Source organism: Tetrao urogallus (genome assembly GCF_951394365.1).
Source record: "Tetrao urogallus genome assembly, chromosome: 1".
Lineage (NCBI taxonomy): Eukaryota > Metazoa > Chordata > Aves > Galliformes > Phasianidae > Tetrao > Tetrao urogallus.
The window spans coordinates 140,080,616-140,095,429 of record NC_136813.1 but is presented as its reverse complement, the minus strand read 5'-3'; the positions used below and the strand labels follow the sequence as shown (position 1 = coordinate 140,095,429).

Sequence of the window (14,814 nt, the reverse complement as noted above, 5' to 3'; positions counted from 1 at the left end):
CTATCAGTGGTGTATCCTGTGGGGTTCTCTGAGTTTAATGATGTTAGATTATTGAGACTCAGACCATAAGTGATCTGAAATCTACATATCCAATAGGGTTTGGGAATTGCTTTTGCTAAATTATTGTTATAAAACTATTTGGGATGAATAGCTATTCATCAAACATTTGACAGCCAATCTCATACTTTCTCTTCTGCATTAGTCTACATCTCTGTTGCTTAGCCAGATATGTTATTATTTCAAATGGTTGAATTTCCATTTTCCTTGATTGTTTTCTCTCAGTTTCTTCTGTTGTTAATGAGGGAAAGATGTCCAGATAATCCATCATATTTCTGTTTGTCTGAATTTGTTACAGCAGATGATTATCAGTCACAAGAGGAAATTGCCTACATCCTTGGAAATACTTGAAGTCAGTTTTTTATGCCAACATCATATATGGTTTCATTGCTACAAGCCTCAAAACATACCTTGGAAGATAGCTCTATTTTCTTTTATCTTTTATTTCTTCTTACAATGCTTTAAAAGATAGGGATAGCAAGAGAAGAGATATCTAATTGAATATATAAGTTGTTGCAATTTCTAGCCTGCCTGCAATTACCCTGATAGCTTTTATCCCCTCTTTTTAAAGCAGAAGCTTTCTTGTTTTCTCATCATATAGCATCATCCTGAGCTTTGTAGCTTTATTTAAATGCAGTTTTACATGACAGTTTTTTCTGTAGTTCAGTCACAGAAATTATCTGATCCCCATCCAAACGTAGTGCACTGATCCTTCACTTAACTTCTGTCTTCCTTTCCTCACCTTATTCTCATTAATCAGAAGTATCAGAATAATTGTTCTTACTCAAAAGATAGATTTGGGGCTCTACTTAGATCATTTTTTATCTTGTTCAAATCCCCTTTATAGTTTATATACATCCCTTAATTCACCTCAGTTTCTGTAGTTTGCTGAAAAAAATATCTGTTACTGTAATTTTCTTTGCAAAGGCTGAATAAACATTTTCATAGTTCACATTTTTTCCCTGTATCTCCTGGCTGGAAAGAGGCAGGTAGGTTTGGTAAACTGTCCTTTCTGCAAACTCTGTGACTTCTTTCTAATTCCTTATTTCCCTATTTTTATTTGAAGCCTTTTGTTTAGAAGTTTTACTCCTTTGTTAGATTCTACCAAAAATCATCTTTAAGATGCAGTGAAGCAGAAAATTTTCTTTAGGTTCTTAGTATCAGGTCTTTGTCCTAAACACATTATGGTCCCCAAAGAGATTTGGTAGATAAGTTCTTCTGGTGGTGACAGACCAAAGCCCCAAGATTCAGATATACAAATTAGTTCAACTACAATAACCAAGGGCTTTGTCCTGCTTAAGCAGGGACAAGATATGCATGACTTCTACCTAATCATATCTTCTCAGATCTATAAAGCATATGGGGGAAAAAAAAAAGGCATGTTTGATATGCAAGCAGGCAACTTTCAAGTGTAATAGTGAGTGGAGAGTTTTATGCTAGTGCCACTCCACTCTGTTACATAGCTATATCAAGTTGGTTTAATTTTCATTTCATTGAGATGAAATTTGTTCCACAGCAGTCTTTTCTCTCCTAATGGAAAGCATATCAACAGCTGTCGCAGAGAAGACCTATGGCAAAGGGGAATGGATAAATTATCTCTTGAATTCCTTTTTGTCCCTATGTGTGTGAAGTCTGCATTTGTATTTGTGGTAATGAGTGCATCAGCTCTGCATTATTTATACATGTCAGCAGTATCGACCTAGGAAAGTCATCCAGCAGTGGCATGGCTGTGTAGTACTTCTGTTTTTCCAAGGGGGATTGCCAAATAACAAGGAGCCTTACAGTGGAGCTTCACCTATGCAAAAGTAGCAGGTTGGATGCGTTGGAGGAATTTTTTGCATTTACTCCAAATAAAAACTCATCATAATATTTCCAAATTTCCAATTGGAATATTCAAGATAACGAAATTTTCAGTGATACAGTAAATTGTAACCCAAGTTTGACTACATTAGAGATTGGTGGCAGCCTGTCTGTAGCTCACATATTCTGAAGATGTTTCGCTTTTTTGACTTTCATGTTTAGGGGACTGTGGTAAACAGAGAGGAGATTGGGAGTTTTTACAAATTTTACTTACTAATGGAAAAAGTTGAAAATGTACCAGTTTTTATACCAATATTTTGTTTTTCAGGTATTGGTGGTAATCTAGTAGCTATTCAAGCTAGCAGAATTTCTACCTACCTCCATTTGCATAGCATTCCTGGAGAGCTGCCAGAAGAAGCCAAGGGTTGCTATTATCCATGCAGAACCTATTACGGTACAGGTACGTATTAATCACCTTATTGTTAAAACTAGTGTCTTATATTTCCTCTTTTTCTCCCTGTATGACTGTAACCCCAGCGAGAGACTCAAATGCAATTCAGAAGCAGCAAAGGTCTGGCAGTTTCCATTGCCTGCAGCTATTTACACAGAAGAACCACAAGCAACAGCTTGCAGGAGGTGATACATAGAGAGTATCAGGGAGAAAAGTGTAACCCTGACTGGAGTCAAAGACAGAGATCAATCAGGCAGGACACTGATGATACCCACTTAGAAAAATTTTTATCTTTTCTTGTTTCCCTTCCAGCCTTTGTCATTTAACTCCAGAGTTTAAATCAGTCTTCAGATCAAATTTTTTTTGTAGCATCATTACTAACCTAGTCTGTTTTCATTCCTCACATGCCATTTTCTTTCCACATGCTCTTTTTGCAACTCGTTTCTTCCCTGTACTTCCCCCTTTCCTAATAATGTAGTAACTGTAGAGAAATTTGACATTTAATTGCATGTATTACAATGTAATATTTATGAAATGCATTGGGACAGATGTGAAAATAGTGTGGAATTTTTAGACGTATGAGATACTTTTGAAGATGGCTTGAATATGGTATCCAAAACATCCTGTTTCCTAGGAAGGCTCTAGGAGGCCACTGGAGCTCCAAAAAACTAGACGATATTACTTAAGCACAGAACACAAATGGATGAAACACACACAGCTTGCCACTTCTTCTGGAAGAGCTTTGCTTGACTTTGCTAGCATACATTAGGGATGACATCCCCTCCTCCTATCCCCTCCCCAGTGTGGAAAACTTCAAGGATTGTTTTAGTTGAAAATAATGCATGCTGTTCCACAATAGCCATTGCTGTGGAATGCCAAAATTTCTTCTCACGTTAAAATCAGTAAGAATCATAGAATCATTCAGGTTGGAAAAGACCATAAAGATTATCAAGTCCAACCACAACCTAACCTAACTCTAACAACCCTCCACTAAATCACGTCCCTGAGCACCACATCCAAACGGTTTTTAAACACATCCAGGGATGGTGACTCAATCACCTCCCTGGGGAGCCTATTGCAGTGCTTAACAACCCTTTCTATAAAGAAGTGTTTCCTGATAGCCAACCTAAACTTACTCTGGTGCAACTTAAGGTCATTTCCCCTCATCCTGTCACCTGTCACCAGTGAGAAGAGACCAACCCATCTCTGCTGTAAACATCTTTCAGGTATTGCAAGAGATCAATAAGGTCTCCCCTCACCCTCCTTTTTCCCAGACTAAACAGCCCCAGATCCTTCATAGGGCATATGCCTCTTTATAGAGCATATTCTCCAAGCCCTTCATAGGGCTTGTTGCCCTTCTTTGGACCCACTCCAGCACCTCAATGTCCTTTCTGAGCTGAGATGCCCAAAACTGAACACAGTATTCGAGGTGAGGTCTCACCAATGCCAAGTACAGGGGCAAGATTTCTTCCCTAGTCCTGCTCACCACATCAGGATGCCATTGGCCTTCTTGGCCGCCTGGGCACTTTGCTGGCTCATATTCAGCTGACTGTCCATCAGTACACCAAGGTCCCTTTCCATCAGGCAGCTTTCCAACCATTCCTCCCCAAGCCCACAGGGTTACCTGGGGTTGTTGTGACCAAAATGCAGGACCTGATACTTGGCCTTATTGAAACTCATACAGTTTGCCTTGGCCCATTGATCAAGTCTATCCAGGTCCCTCTGTAATGCCTTTCTACCCTCTGGCAGACCAACACTGCCTCCCAACTTGGTGTCATCTGCAAACTCACTGAGAGTGCACTCTATCCTCTTGACAAGATCATTAATAAAATGTTAAACAGAAGCAGCCCCAGTACCGAGCCCTGGGGGACACTGCTTGTGACCAACTGGATTTATCTCTGCTGACCACAACTCCAGCCAGTGTTTCATTCAGCAGAGCGTACACCCATCCAAATTGTGGGCAAAGAATATGGTATAGAAATTGAAAATCTTTATTTTTTTTTTTTTTTAAATTGTAGGAGTAAATAACAAATCAGCCCAAGTCCTGCTTCTTCTGGTGATTCCTGGTCATCTAATTTTCTTGTACACTATTCATTTAATGAAAAGTGGCCACACTTCCTTAACTCCAATCTTCATAGCAGTATATTTGTTTGCAGCTCTGCTACAGGTAAGAAAAAAATACAGTTTGAAATGCTCACATACATAAAATTAAGTTCTTAAAGAAAGTCATGTATTATCTGATTTCTGAAATCTCATGAATAAGTGAAAGAGGAGATGTGTTATTACAGGCTTTCAGCACAGTTACAAAGCAACTAATTATCTCCACATACATATAGCTTGTAGACATGTATCCGTATTGTAAGTACTTTTCAGAAGATACATGACTACATTACTTCCCAGTCATGCATTTTGTACTCTTTTGTGTGCTTCTTGGCACCATTGCATCTAAAACCCCCATCATTTTAATCAACTGGAGGGGAAATGAAGAGATGGAAAAGCAGTATTTATGAATAAAGAATGCATTAAGAAAACTCTCAGAAATTTCCCACTGTGGTTTGTCAAAATGATTCAGAGTCCTGTCTTAGTACAATTAAAAAGGTAGTAGATGGGGCTGCTATCACTTGGTGAAATTTTAGTTAAAGCTGAAATTAGTGTAACAGATCAGTGATCAATGTACAAGAAATTATAATTGCATCAATTGTCAAACATTGTTACATTATTTTATGGGCTACTGCTTAGTGGTCTGTCCAGACCTCAACAGTGGTGATTCTTGAAAGATGTCTTCTGAAATATTAATGTCTTAAATTGAAACAGTTTCTCCTACAAATTAGTAGTATAAAATGAAGTGTTTTTACTGAATGCACAGCCATTTTTAGCTAAAACTTGGCTGACTTAACTGGAATGTTTCATTGTACTTTAAAAAAGTAACAAGATGTTCACATTACACAATCAAAATATAGTGGAAATATCCATATGTTCAATATATATTGAGTGCTTCTAAAGTGTGACCAACTTAGTTTTAAAATTCTAACAGCATTATCACCAATAATTTCTTGAGAAAGTCATGATTTTAATATTCAAAGTTATTTGTGTTTATTTATTCCTATTCCAATAACAGTAGGTCTTGAAGACTGCTACTATTTTAATTTTATATGAGAATTTTATACTCTTTTTGTACAGTATTACTTTAAAAGTTCCACAATTTGCATGTAAGAATGTCATAGTAAAAAATATAGAACTATTACTTTTCATTTTCCTCTTCTGTGCCATTCCTGGTTTCCAACCTTACCACTTGTTTTACACTGTGTTCTCCCAAGGAAGTAATAACATTCATTGTCAGCGATATGAAGTCCTTATAAGCTTAATGAAAACAGCTGGGGGGTGAAAGAGTCCCTGTTACTGCCTTTACTGTAGGTAAGACTGAAGTGTGATTTCAGCCAGTAATAGATTTCAAAGACTTCAAATGGGAGTCAAGCTCAACACAAATCCATATGGTCCTTCTGTACACAGATCTACAGTCATAATACATTCAGGGCTGCAAATCTTTTCTTCTGAAGCAAAACAGGGCAAGATGAGAAAAATGGGGAAATTTCAAGTTGAGGCATTAGGGCAGGGCTTTCAGATCACATTGTTGTTCGAGACAAGTACTGGAACAAATACATCTGCAGAGTTAATTTTTGTGAATTTAAGGCCTGATCAGAGTATTCTGTTTCAGAGTCACATATCTCCTTTGAAGTCTGTAAGGCCACATCTAATTTTCTAAATTTTTCACGTAGAAAAGCAGATACACAGCTTCTTCTTGTTCCCCCCTATTGCTTTAATAGATTATTTTCCCTTCTTTACCTTCTGTCTTTAGCTGTGGCAGGCAATTTGAGATTAGAAACCAAGTAATGGTACTGCACATTGTAAATTCTTATGGGTCTTGACAGATTTACAATTTGGAACCCCATGTTTTTTTGACACCTTCTGTGTAGGTGGATTCTTTTCCCTATTTTCATTATTGTAACATTTTTCTAGTAGTGGTTGTTGTGGTTCTGCATACCTATGATCACAGCAGATTTAAAATTTTCTGAGACCCTTAAATTTGAAATTATTTCATTTACCTCTCAGCCTGATGAGCCTCCCTGCTGGAGTTGTATGGTTGTACATTACTCAGTTCTCAAGCAAAATAATTAGTTGTGCTTGGACTTGACGTGTTTTAGAGTGGACTGAAATAGATTTTTAATTAGCTTCAATATCTGTGTTTTATTTCTGATGTTTAAAACGGAGACAAAGAGGGTTAGAAAATGATGAAAGTAGAAGTGTTATAGTAAGCTGGAATAAATTAAGGAAAATTTAACATAAATATAAAAGTAATGATTAAAGCTCTTATCAGTTGCTCGGTTTATGTTATTCCACATTGTCTGCAGTAAATTCATAATGCAAGTATGAGTTCTTCTATGTGGCATTTTAACAAGAGTTTTTCAGGTTGCCTATAAACTTCAGAATACTTCCCACAATGATAAAACAATTTATTTGCACTGCTTTATAAAGTTACATAGCACCAATACCAAGCGCTGTCTTTACTCTGTTCCTATCTGTATTTAGAACCCCAGTCTCCTGAATGCCACGTAAATGAGATATTTATGGTAAATAACTGATTATTATGATGTGCAATTAGCAATGGTATGATTTAGTTATTATTGACCCCAAATAGACTTTGTAGTAAAACAAAGTACAGATTCACTGAATATGCAGTTGTTTCTAAAAAAAAAAAAAAAAACTTTAAAGTGAGATATTTTAAATAATAAGAGTAACCAGGATTGTGATCTGCAATTTTTGTATCTGCTTCCCTCCAAACAAAACTGTTCAGGGTTTCCAGATGTAAGAAAGCCCAGAAACAGTTTTAGTTTGTTTTTATTTAATTTTCCTAACTTTAACAGCGCAATATTTTTTCCCCTGTAAGAAATGCATATTCTTGAAGTATTCTTGAAATAAATTTATAATTTGATCCTATTGAAATCTAAGGCAAAAAATTTCTTCAGTTTCAGTGAAACCAGAGCTTCATCGGCATGGAGAAAACTGCACATGTATTTATACTAATCTCATTTGAAATTCTGTGTTTGAGATGCTCATGCTTGAGTCTGATACATGTTTATGAATGGCAGCACCAGGAAAAAGAAAGAAAAATATTTTGAGGAAGATTGCCTATGTGCAAGAAATCCATAGGTATGTAGGGTACTTCACATAATGCAGCATAGAGTAGCTGGGCAAGACATTGTGCACTGCTGAAACTAGTATATTGATTTGAAATGAGGGTTAAATTTAATGAGTGGTAAAAATAGAGCAGTGTGCTGCATGACATTACAATCTTGTTTGGACCAGCAAAAATATATTGATTAAAAAAAAGTGTCCTCCTCTTTCTTACGAGGCCTCAAGTATTTTTTAATTGTATGATGCTCTGCACTAAGCAAGGTTTCAACTTCTGTCTTGTCAACCTGCAGCAGAATGAGAGCATCTCTGGAGCTGCCATCAGTCCTGGCATGCTGCCCTGAGCACTCAAAGGCCGCCTCTGTTCTTAATGTTCTCACTGAGCCAGTAAAACACTCTCTGAGGAATTTTCACACCTCCTAACCAATTCTGAGCACACCACTACGGTAAATACTCGGAGAATAAACAAACAATAGGAGGTTCCCTGAGCTATTACCAAGCAAATTAGTAATTCTAAAATGTGGCTGTCCTTATGCAATAAAGATCAGGTGTCTGCTCCTGGGAAGCAACCTCTGCAGTGCCTTAAGAGGTGTTTGGTCAATAGAAAACCAAGAATTCAGCAACGCACATGGTGACTTCCTGTTCACATTAGAAATGTTTTGGACTTCTCAGTAGCACAAGGGTTCTAATTACAGTGCAAGCCTCTTCAATGCAAAAAAATAAATCATGGAATATTGTATAACATGATGGAAAGTACAGCAATAATAGTGGGGTGGCACAATCCTAGGCTGCAGAAATGTAAACAAGCCAAAACACAGCAGCTGTGGACACAGAAACAAAGGGGGGGGGAGGGGAAGAAAAAAAAAAAACTGCTTCCCTTTGGAAGACCTCCAGAAGGCAGGAATCTCCATCAAGATACCTTTGCCTCCCCACCAAGCCCTAAATGGGTTGGGAGGGGTGGATCCTGGCTCCACCCCTTATGGTCACTCAGGAGCATTGCTTGCACCCAAGATACCTGAGTTGGCCCTGCCTTCCCACCAGGTGCTCAATCACCGCTTCAGGCTACAGAGTATACTGTATGTTATACATGAATAAGGAAGACTGTGTTTATAGAGAAAACATTGCATTTTAAAAGTTACTTTTTCTGATAGGAAAAGCTATTTCCAAAGTGTAGGGGATATAACCGCTAGGGACACTTAATGATTCAAGGCAGTATGGAAACTAAGGCCCAAACCTGGACAGTTCTGCCCTTTCAATGCTTTTTCACTGCAGCATGAGAAACAGACCTGTCATATTCATTGGGATCTGAATGTAGACATCACTCGCTCTGTCACCTCCAGGGGTGTTGCTGCCTGTGGTAGAAGGTTCCTACAATGTCATCAGCAGGGATATATCGTTTTTTGCCTCTGTGATGTTGTGTAGGTAGGATAATACACTCAGTTGTGCTGCAGCTACTGTAGGCTAAGCATACGTGAAGGCTTAATAGTCTGGGTTGTACTCCTAATTCAGACAGGCAAACAGCCTGAAGTTAGGACTGCCTTGATCACAGGATGTCTGACAGAGCTACTGAGAAGGCAAGAAGACTCTCTGTGGAATTTGGATTTAAACTGGGAAATAATAATTTAAAAAATAAAAGTTAATTCACAGACAATTACACTGATACAACTATATTGATTTAGAAACACCTTCAGCTAAAATGGTACAGTCTTTATTTACTTAAATGAAGTGTTAGTCTCGCACAACTTTATGCTCAGATACCATAGAGTTGTGCACTTCAGATGGAAAGGAAGTAGTTATGCATATTGCCTGCACACACGCAGTGTAAAGGTTTTATGTTAGGAGCTGAATGAGTGTAACTGAATGAGCATTACCAGAATCTTCAGTTTGCAGATCGGCTTTTGTCCTTGCTCCCAGTAGATTTGCTGCAGTTAGAGGGAAGCAATACAAAACTGAACTGAATTTAAGTCTCATAGCAATTTTCTTAAGCTTTATATTATAGATTGTCTAAGAAATGACAAAGAGCAATCATTGCTGATAGTTGATGTTGACACTCTCTTTCTTCAGCCCATTCTTCTCATTCTTTTCTGTCCTCAGAATGACATGTGGCAGGACATATCCACGCCTGACCACAGTCCACCTTAGAAGCACTACATCACCATTACTGGCAATGTAATGCCAGTCTTCTGTGTAAGGCTGAAAAAGGAATGTCAGACACAGACATATGTGTTGCCTTTTCTTTACCTCAGAATGGTGGCAGTAATTTCTAAAAGACTGTTGGAGTTTATAATGTCTTAATTGGCTATATCAGGAGTTTCCAAATCTCATTAGCCAAAGTCCTAAATCAGCTTGGAAACTGATTTAAGTTAAACTGGTGAGACTTTTGTGTACAGACATGCCAAAACTCCTTGGTATATCTGTTTATCTGTTGGATAGAGTCCAGGACAGAAAGCTAATGAAGTGTGTTTGTTATTGGAGAAGCAAGATGTTGTCTAATGAGTGGGCTGGATCTTCTGAAAGGTATCTGTATTTGCTACCAAAGAAATTAAATCAGTGGATCCAAATCACAAGATTACTAAAATACCAATAGCAAGAGAGAACTATGGGGATTTTTATAGCCAGACACTGAAGAAAGTGATTGCTTCTTTGGAGAAGATAGATGTATAATCAGAGAATATTAGGATGTTATAATCACAAAATAAACAAGAGAGTTAGGCAAAGCAGACTATGATAACAAAAAGAGAATAAATAGAAGGCTTACCCCTATCCTGGACTCACTCACAAAACACCAGCAGAGACAGTCTCCAGAATAGATCCTTCCCCACTGGTAGCCAGCTCTTAAATAGGTCTAGGAGGGGTGGAGCCAGGCAGAGCAGGTGAATTGTCTTCACCTGTGCTCCTCTGGCTGGCTCATGGCTCCCCTCAGGTGATCAATCAGACCTTCAGGCCCTGACTCAGCAGTTCCCATACAATAGATACTGAGTTGTTTCCCTGGATGTGTTACTATGTAGACCCTGCTCAGCCTACAGAATTTTGGCTGTAGACCACGGAGATTCAGCAAATAAGTTCAGTGTAAATTTATTGAGTGCTTTACAGTTACTTCTTAGTTTTGAATTAAGATATCCAAAGATATTTAAAATCTGAGAAATGTGTGATTTCATCATTAACTTAATGAAGGGTCAAAACCACTAAAAACCTAAACCATAACTCAGATGAGAATGATGTCAGTCAGGACACATTTAGAGATCCCTAAGTGGAGGTTTTCAATAATAATTATACAGGGTCTGCTCTAAAATAAATATCTCCTATTTTTTTTATATTGTCCCATGATGTCAGAGGCGGATGTTGGTGGGATGGCAGTAGAGGCAGAACCTGCCATCAGTATTCCATTATGTTTTGTTGCTGTGCAACAGACGGCAGCGTAGGGGCAGTCTGACAGACTGGCGTCTGACATGGGAGTGTGTATGAAGCAAAGGTGTGTCACTGAGTTCATCTACATGGAAAAAATGACACCCATTGACATCCACTGATGTTTGCTGAACATTTATGGAGACCAAACAGTGGATGTACTTAGGCTGTAGGAGATGCGTTTCAATAGTAGTGGCAGTGGTTTACCTCCACTGATGCAGACTGTTACAAGCACAGCATGCAGGATCTTGGTGAAAATGCGCAGCTAGTGGTGGTTTGTCTGTGTTTAAAAACAGTAATTGTTAGCTGAGTATTTGCTCTATCAAATAGTGTTATTGTGTTCTTGGTTCTCGTTGAATTTTCCATGGAAATAAATAGGAGGCATTACTTTTGGAGCAATCCATGTAAATAGCTACTTCATCAGTTTTTACCTTCCTTAAACCACAGGGTTATCTCATTCTTCAGTCCTGAAGAATTCCTGTGCTACTGTTTCGTAATTCTACTTTTTTTGTTTTTTCCTTCAAAAAGCACTGCATTGTTCTCTTCATATTAAATAGATGTGAAAACAACAGCTCTGCATACATTTTCAAGCATTTCTTCTCACTTTCCTACAGCATTTTATGGGCTTTTTATGGCTTTTCAGTACTGATGACAACTTTGTTTTTTCCCTCAAGAAAGGCTTTCAACTTGAGCTATGAAGACTTATTTGTAGAATGAGAGCTGAGTAGAAGTAAGCTGTACTTATACTACTATGCCATATGTGTGAATTTGCTGAAATGAGTATAGGTCACTGACAGATCCCTGCAAATGAAAAGTGCTGTGCCACTACACTGTCTTAAAATGCCTCTTATGTAACTTTCCACCTGTGCCTAAGAAACCTTTCCTTTTTATTAGTCTTTGCTCTCCTTTACACTTCTCCTTTTATTTCACCTGTTAGATCTTTGCAAATGACTTTTCTTATCACTTGAAATGCAAGAATTGTCTTACTTTCAAAAAAAAGTCAGCAAACTCATAGTAGAAGTTTTGCTTATTTTTAGCCAAAAAATTGACAAAATTTGTTGGTTGATGACTTTGATTTCCTCCTCCTAACATTGATTGGAAGCAAAATCTCATTAAAGATTTAAGTTACATTGATTGACTTCTGTCTTTCAACACTGTGGCCATATATTTCTTACCGACTACTTACCATTTCCAAAATCAGATCTGTATAATTCTTAAATGTTAGTGAGCTTCTAGGTGTGCAAATGCTCAATAATAACATTATTTATTCCTTCCTCCAAATAAAGGCAGATAGACTGCAGTCTCATAACTTACCCTGTAAGTGCTGTGTCTCAACTGCCATCATCTACCGTTGCAGTCATCAGTTGACACAGTATCATCTTACAACTTTTTTCCTATTATGGGTTTCTTGTAATTTGTGTTGTGTGTTATATACCCATAAGCTAACACGCCAAAAGAAATTATTTGGGAAGGTTCACAAAACTTAATTTCCAAACTACATGTTCTTCTCAACAGTCAAAGTCCGTTGCTTTAGGGTCAAAAGTATATAGGCAAATGATAAGTTTTCATGTTATTACTTTTAAAATACAGAAATATACACTGCTGTTTCAGTTGGGTTGTGTATGTCATGTGTTAATGATTGTGAAATACGAGTTACTTTTTCAGTGAATGCTCTCATCTTCTAATAGAACATACAGTAGCAGAGCTATAGTAGCTGTGGGGCACTGCAGAGTATTGTGCGCATCCTGTAGGTGATGTTACTATGCAGTGTCTTTCATAAACAGACCTCTTTTTGTCCGTGTTAGAAGAAGGAGCTGACTCAAAGAATCTGATAGTCTTCCAAAGAAAACATCTGTTTTAAATATATTTGTTTGGATTCCAGTCAGCGCACCTAGGACTTGCATAATTAGCTTAGACTACAGAGTTCCTTTTTCAGAAGATATGTTTAGATAAATAAGCCATGCATTTTTCATTAAGCAAATATTCTTCCTTCTCCCTCCTCCCCTTTTTTTTTTTTTTTTTTTTTTTTTTTTGTAATTAGAAATTGGGTTTGTGTTTTAAAATATACTTCTGCGGAGCAAAGATGGAATATTTGAACTTTTTAAAAAGTTTTTTTCTCTTTTTTGATATTTGTTGTACAGTATTTTGTATTATAGGGAATGTTTGGCAGATATCATTTCAGTATTTCGTTTAACAAATGCATACATGTATGCACGTTTTCAATTCCAAGAATTGATAATTAATGGAGCAAAATGTGAATCTTCTACCTTATACTATTTTTGTTACTGTTCTTCTATATGTATGTTGTATGACTTTTTGAAAATGAATTTGGTAATAACTTTTTAAGTTTAACCTTCCTAAAAGATCTGATTAACTGAAATGCATAAAATACACTTAACTCAGTTTAAGCAGCTCTTCAGAAGACGCAAGAAACAGAAGCTCAGTTAGTGGTCTTCTCTCCATTCATCTTGTGCCATGTCACACCGCATGATTCCACTGAACCAGAATCTTTTACCATACAGCTGTGTAGCATTAAAATAATTCCTTTCTAAAACTGGGCTAATAATTATGCATATCTTTGATATCAAAATCAAACCTCTAGAATGTTCAGACATTCACGGTTTGGAATGAATCTTTGGGACAAATTCAGCCTGGAGTGACAGTTTCATAATATATATTGCAGGTGTGCCTCATACAGCGGGGCTGCATATGAAATTGGTATTTCACACACAAAAGTAGCGTCTAGATCATTCTCAGTATTTCACATTATCCAGATGGAGCTGTTCTTAATTTGACCCCATATTCCTCATACCACGTCTGATTTCATTGGTGGTCTAGATTTGTGGAAACAAGAGCAGTGCCTGTGTTGAGTGCTCTCATCTGGGTAGCACCAGTCAGTTGTGTGTGATCTTGAAAGCCCATTTATGTCCTCACTGTACACAGAGTGATGTGATGTGTAGGAAGTGCAATTTGCACATTTGGTTGGTGTTCTTACGATTGTCAGGAATTCTCAAACATAGACTGGAGGAAGAATTCTGTCAGTGACTCATTGTGTTCTTTCTCCCTGTGCGCATGATTTTCTAGGAGATGTTGGATAAATGTCTCTGTCCCCACTGTTAGGTAGTTTCAATCTAAAATTAATTCACATTGATTGTTTATATTTTTTCAAAAGCATTCATGTACAAAATTGCTAAATTCTAGAATGTCGTTGTCTGTTGGCTCTTTTACAGTGTAATTCAAGTGAGAATAATACAGATTTTGATTGTTATTCCGTAGGTGTTTACTCTGTTATGGATTGCTGACTGGATGGTGCACCACTTCTGGAAAAAGGGAAAGGATCCTGACAGTTTTTCTATCCCTTATCTTACTGCACTGGGAGATCTGCTTGGAACTGCCTTATTAGCTGTAGGTTTTCATTTTCTATGGCTCATAGGTGACAGAGATGGCGATGTTGGAGATTAATTATTTCAATGGATGCAATGACTTTTCCTGAAGTACTGAGATGAGCAGTCATTCCACTTGATGGTCCTCAAAATGGTTGTTCCATTTGGTCTAAGTAAATCAAGTTGACACAGATACAAAACAGCCTTAATCATTTTGGTTTGGATTGGTAAAAAAGGATGGATCTAGGAGACTTGAGGCCTTTAGACTGGAAAACAAGGTGGATGGCTGCTAGTTGAAAACATCTGAGCAGAAACAATGAAGGACACATCAACCCTTTATCAAGTTCTACATTTTTAAAAGAGCTGGTCTTTTAAAAGAACTGTTTCTTATCTGTTAGTGCAAACCAAAACAATCTCTTAATTTCTTATTCAGTGGTGACAAAGAGGGTAAAAAACAATCAGTGACTTACCTTGTTTTTCTTCCCTAATATTAAGTGGGTATATGTTCTCATCTTCCCACGGAAGTGG

At 37.5% G+C, this 14,814-nt stretch overlaps 1 protein-coding gene across 1 annotated transcript in view; it reads left to right on the top strand.

Moving 5' to 3' along the window:
• SLC41A2 (solute carrier family 41 member 2) overlaps positions 1 to 14,365 on the top strand; it is a gene marked incomplete at both ends in the record, with an annotated part of 39,488 nt that extends 25,123 nt beyond the window's left edge. The window contains 3 exons of the mRNA XM_079534916.1: positions 2,186 to 2,317; positions 4,327 to 4,475; positions 14,180 to 14,365. Of these exons, the coding sequence (XP_079391042.1) occupies positions 2,186 to 2,317; positions 4,327 to 4,475; positions 14,180 to 14,365 (467 nt within the window). The remainder of the gene's footprint in view (positions 1 to 2,185; positions 2,318 to 4,326; positions 4,476 to 14,179) is intronic.
• Positions 14,366 to 14,814: the final 449 nt, after the last annotated feature.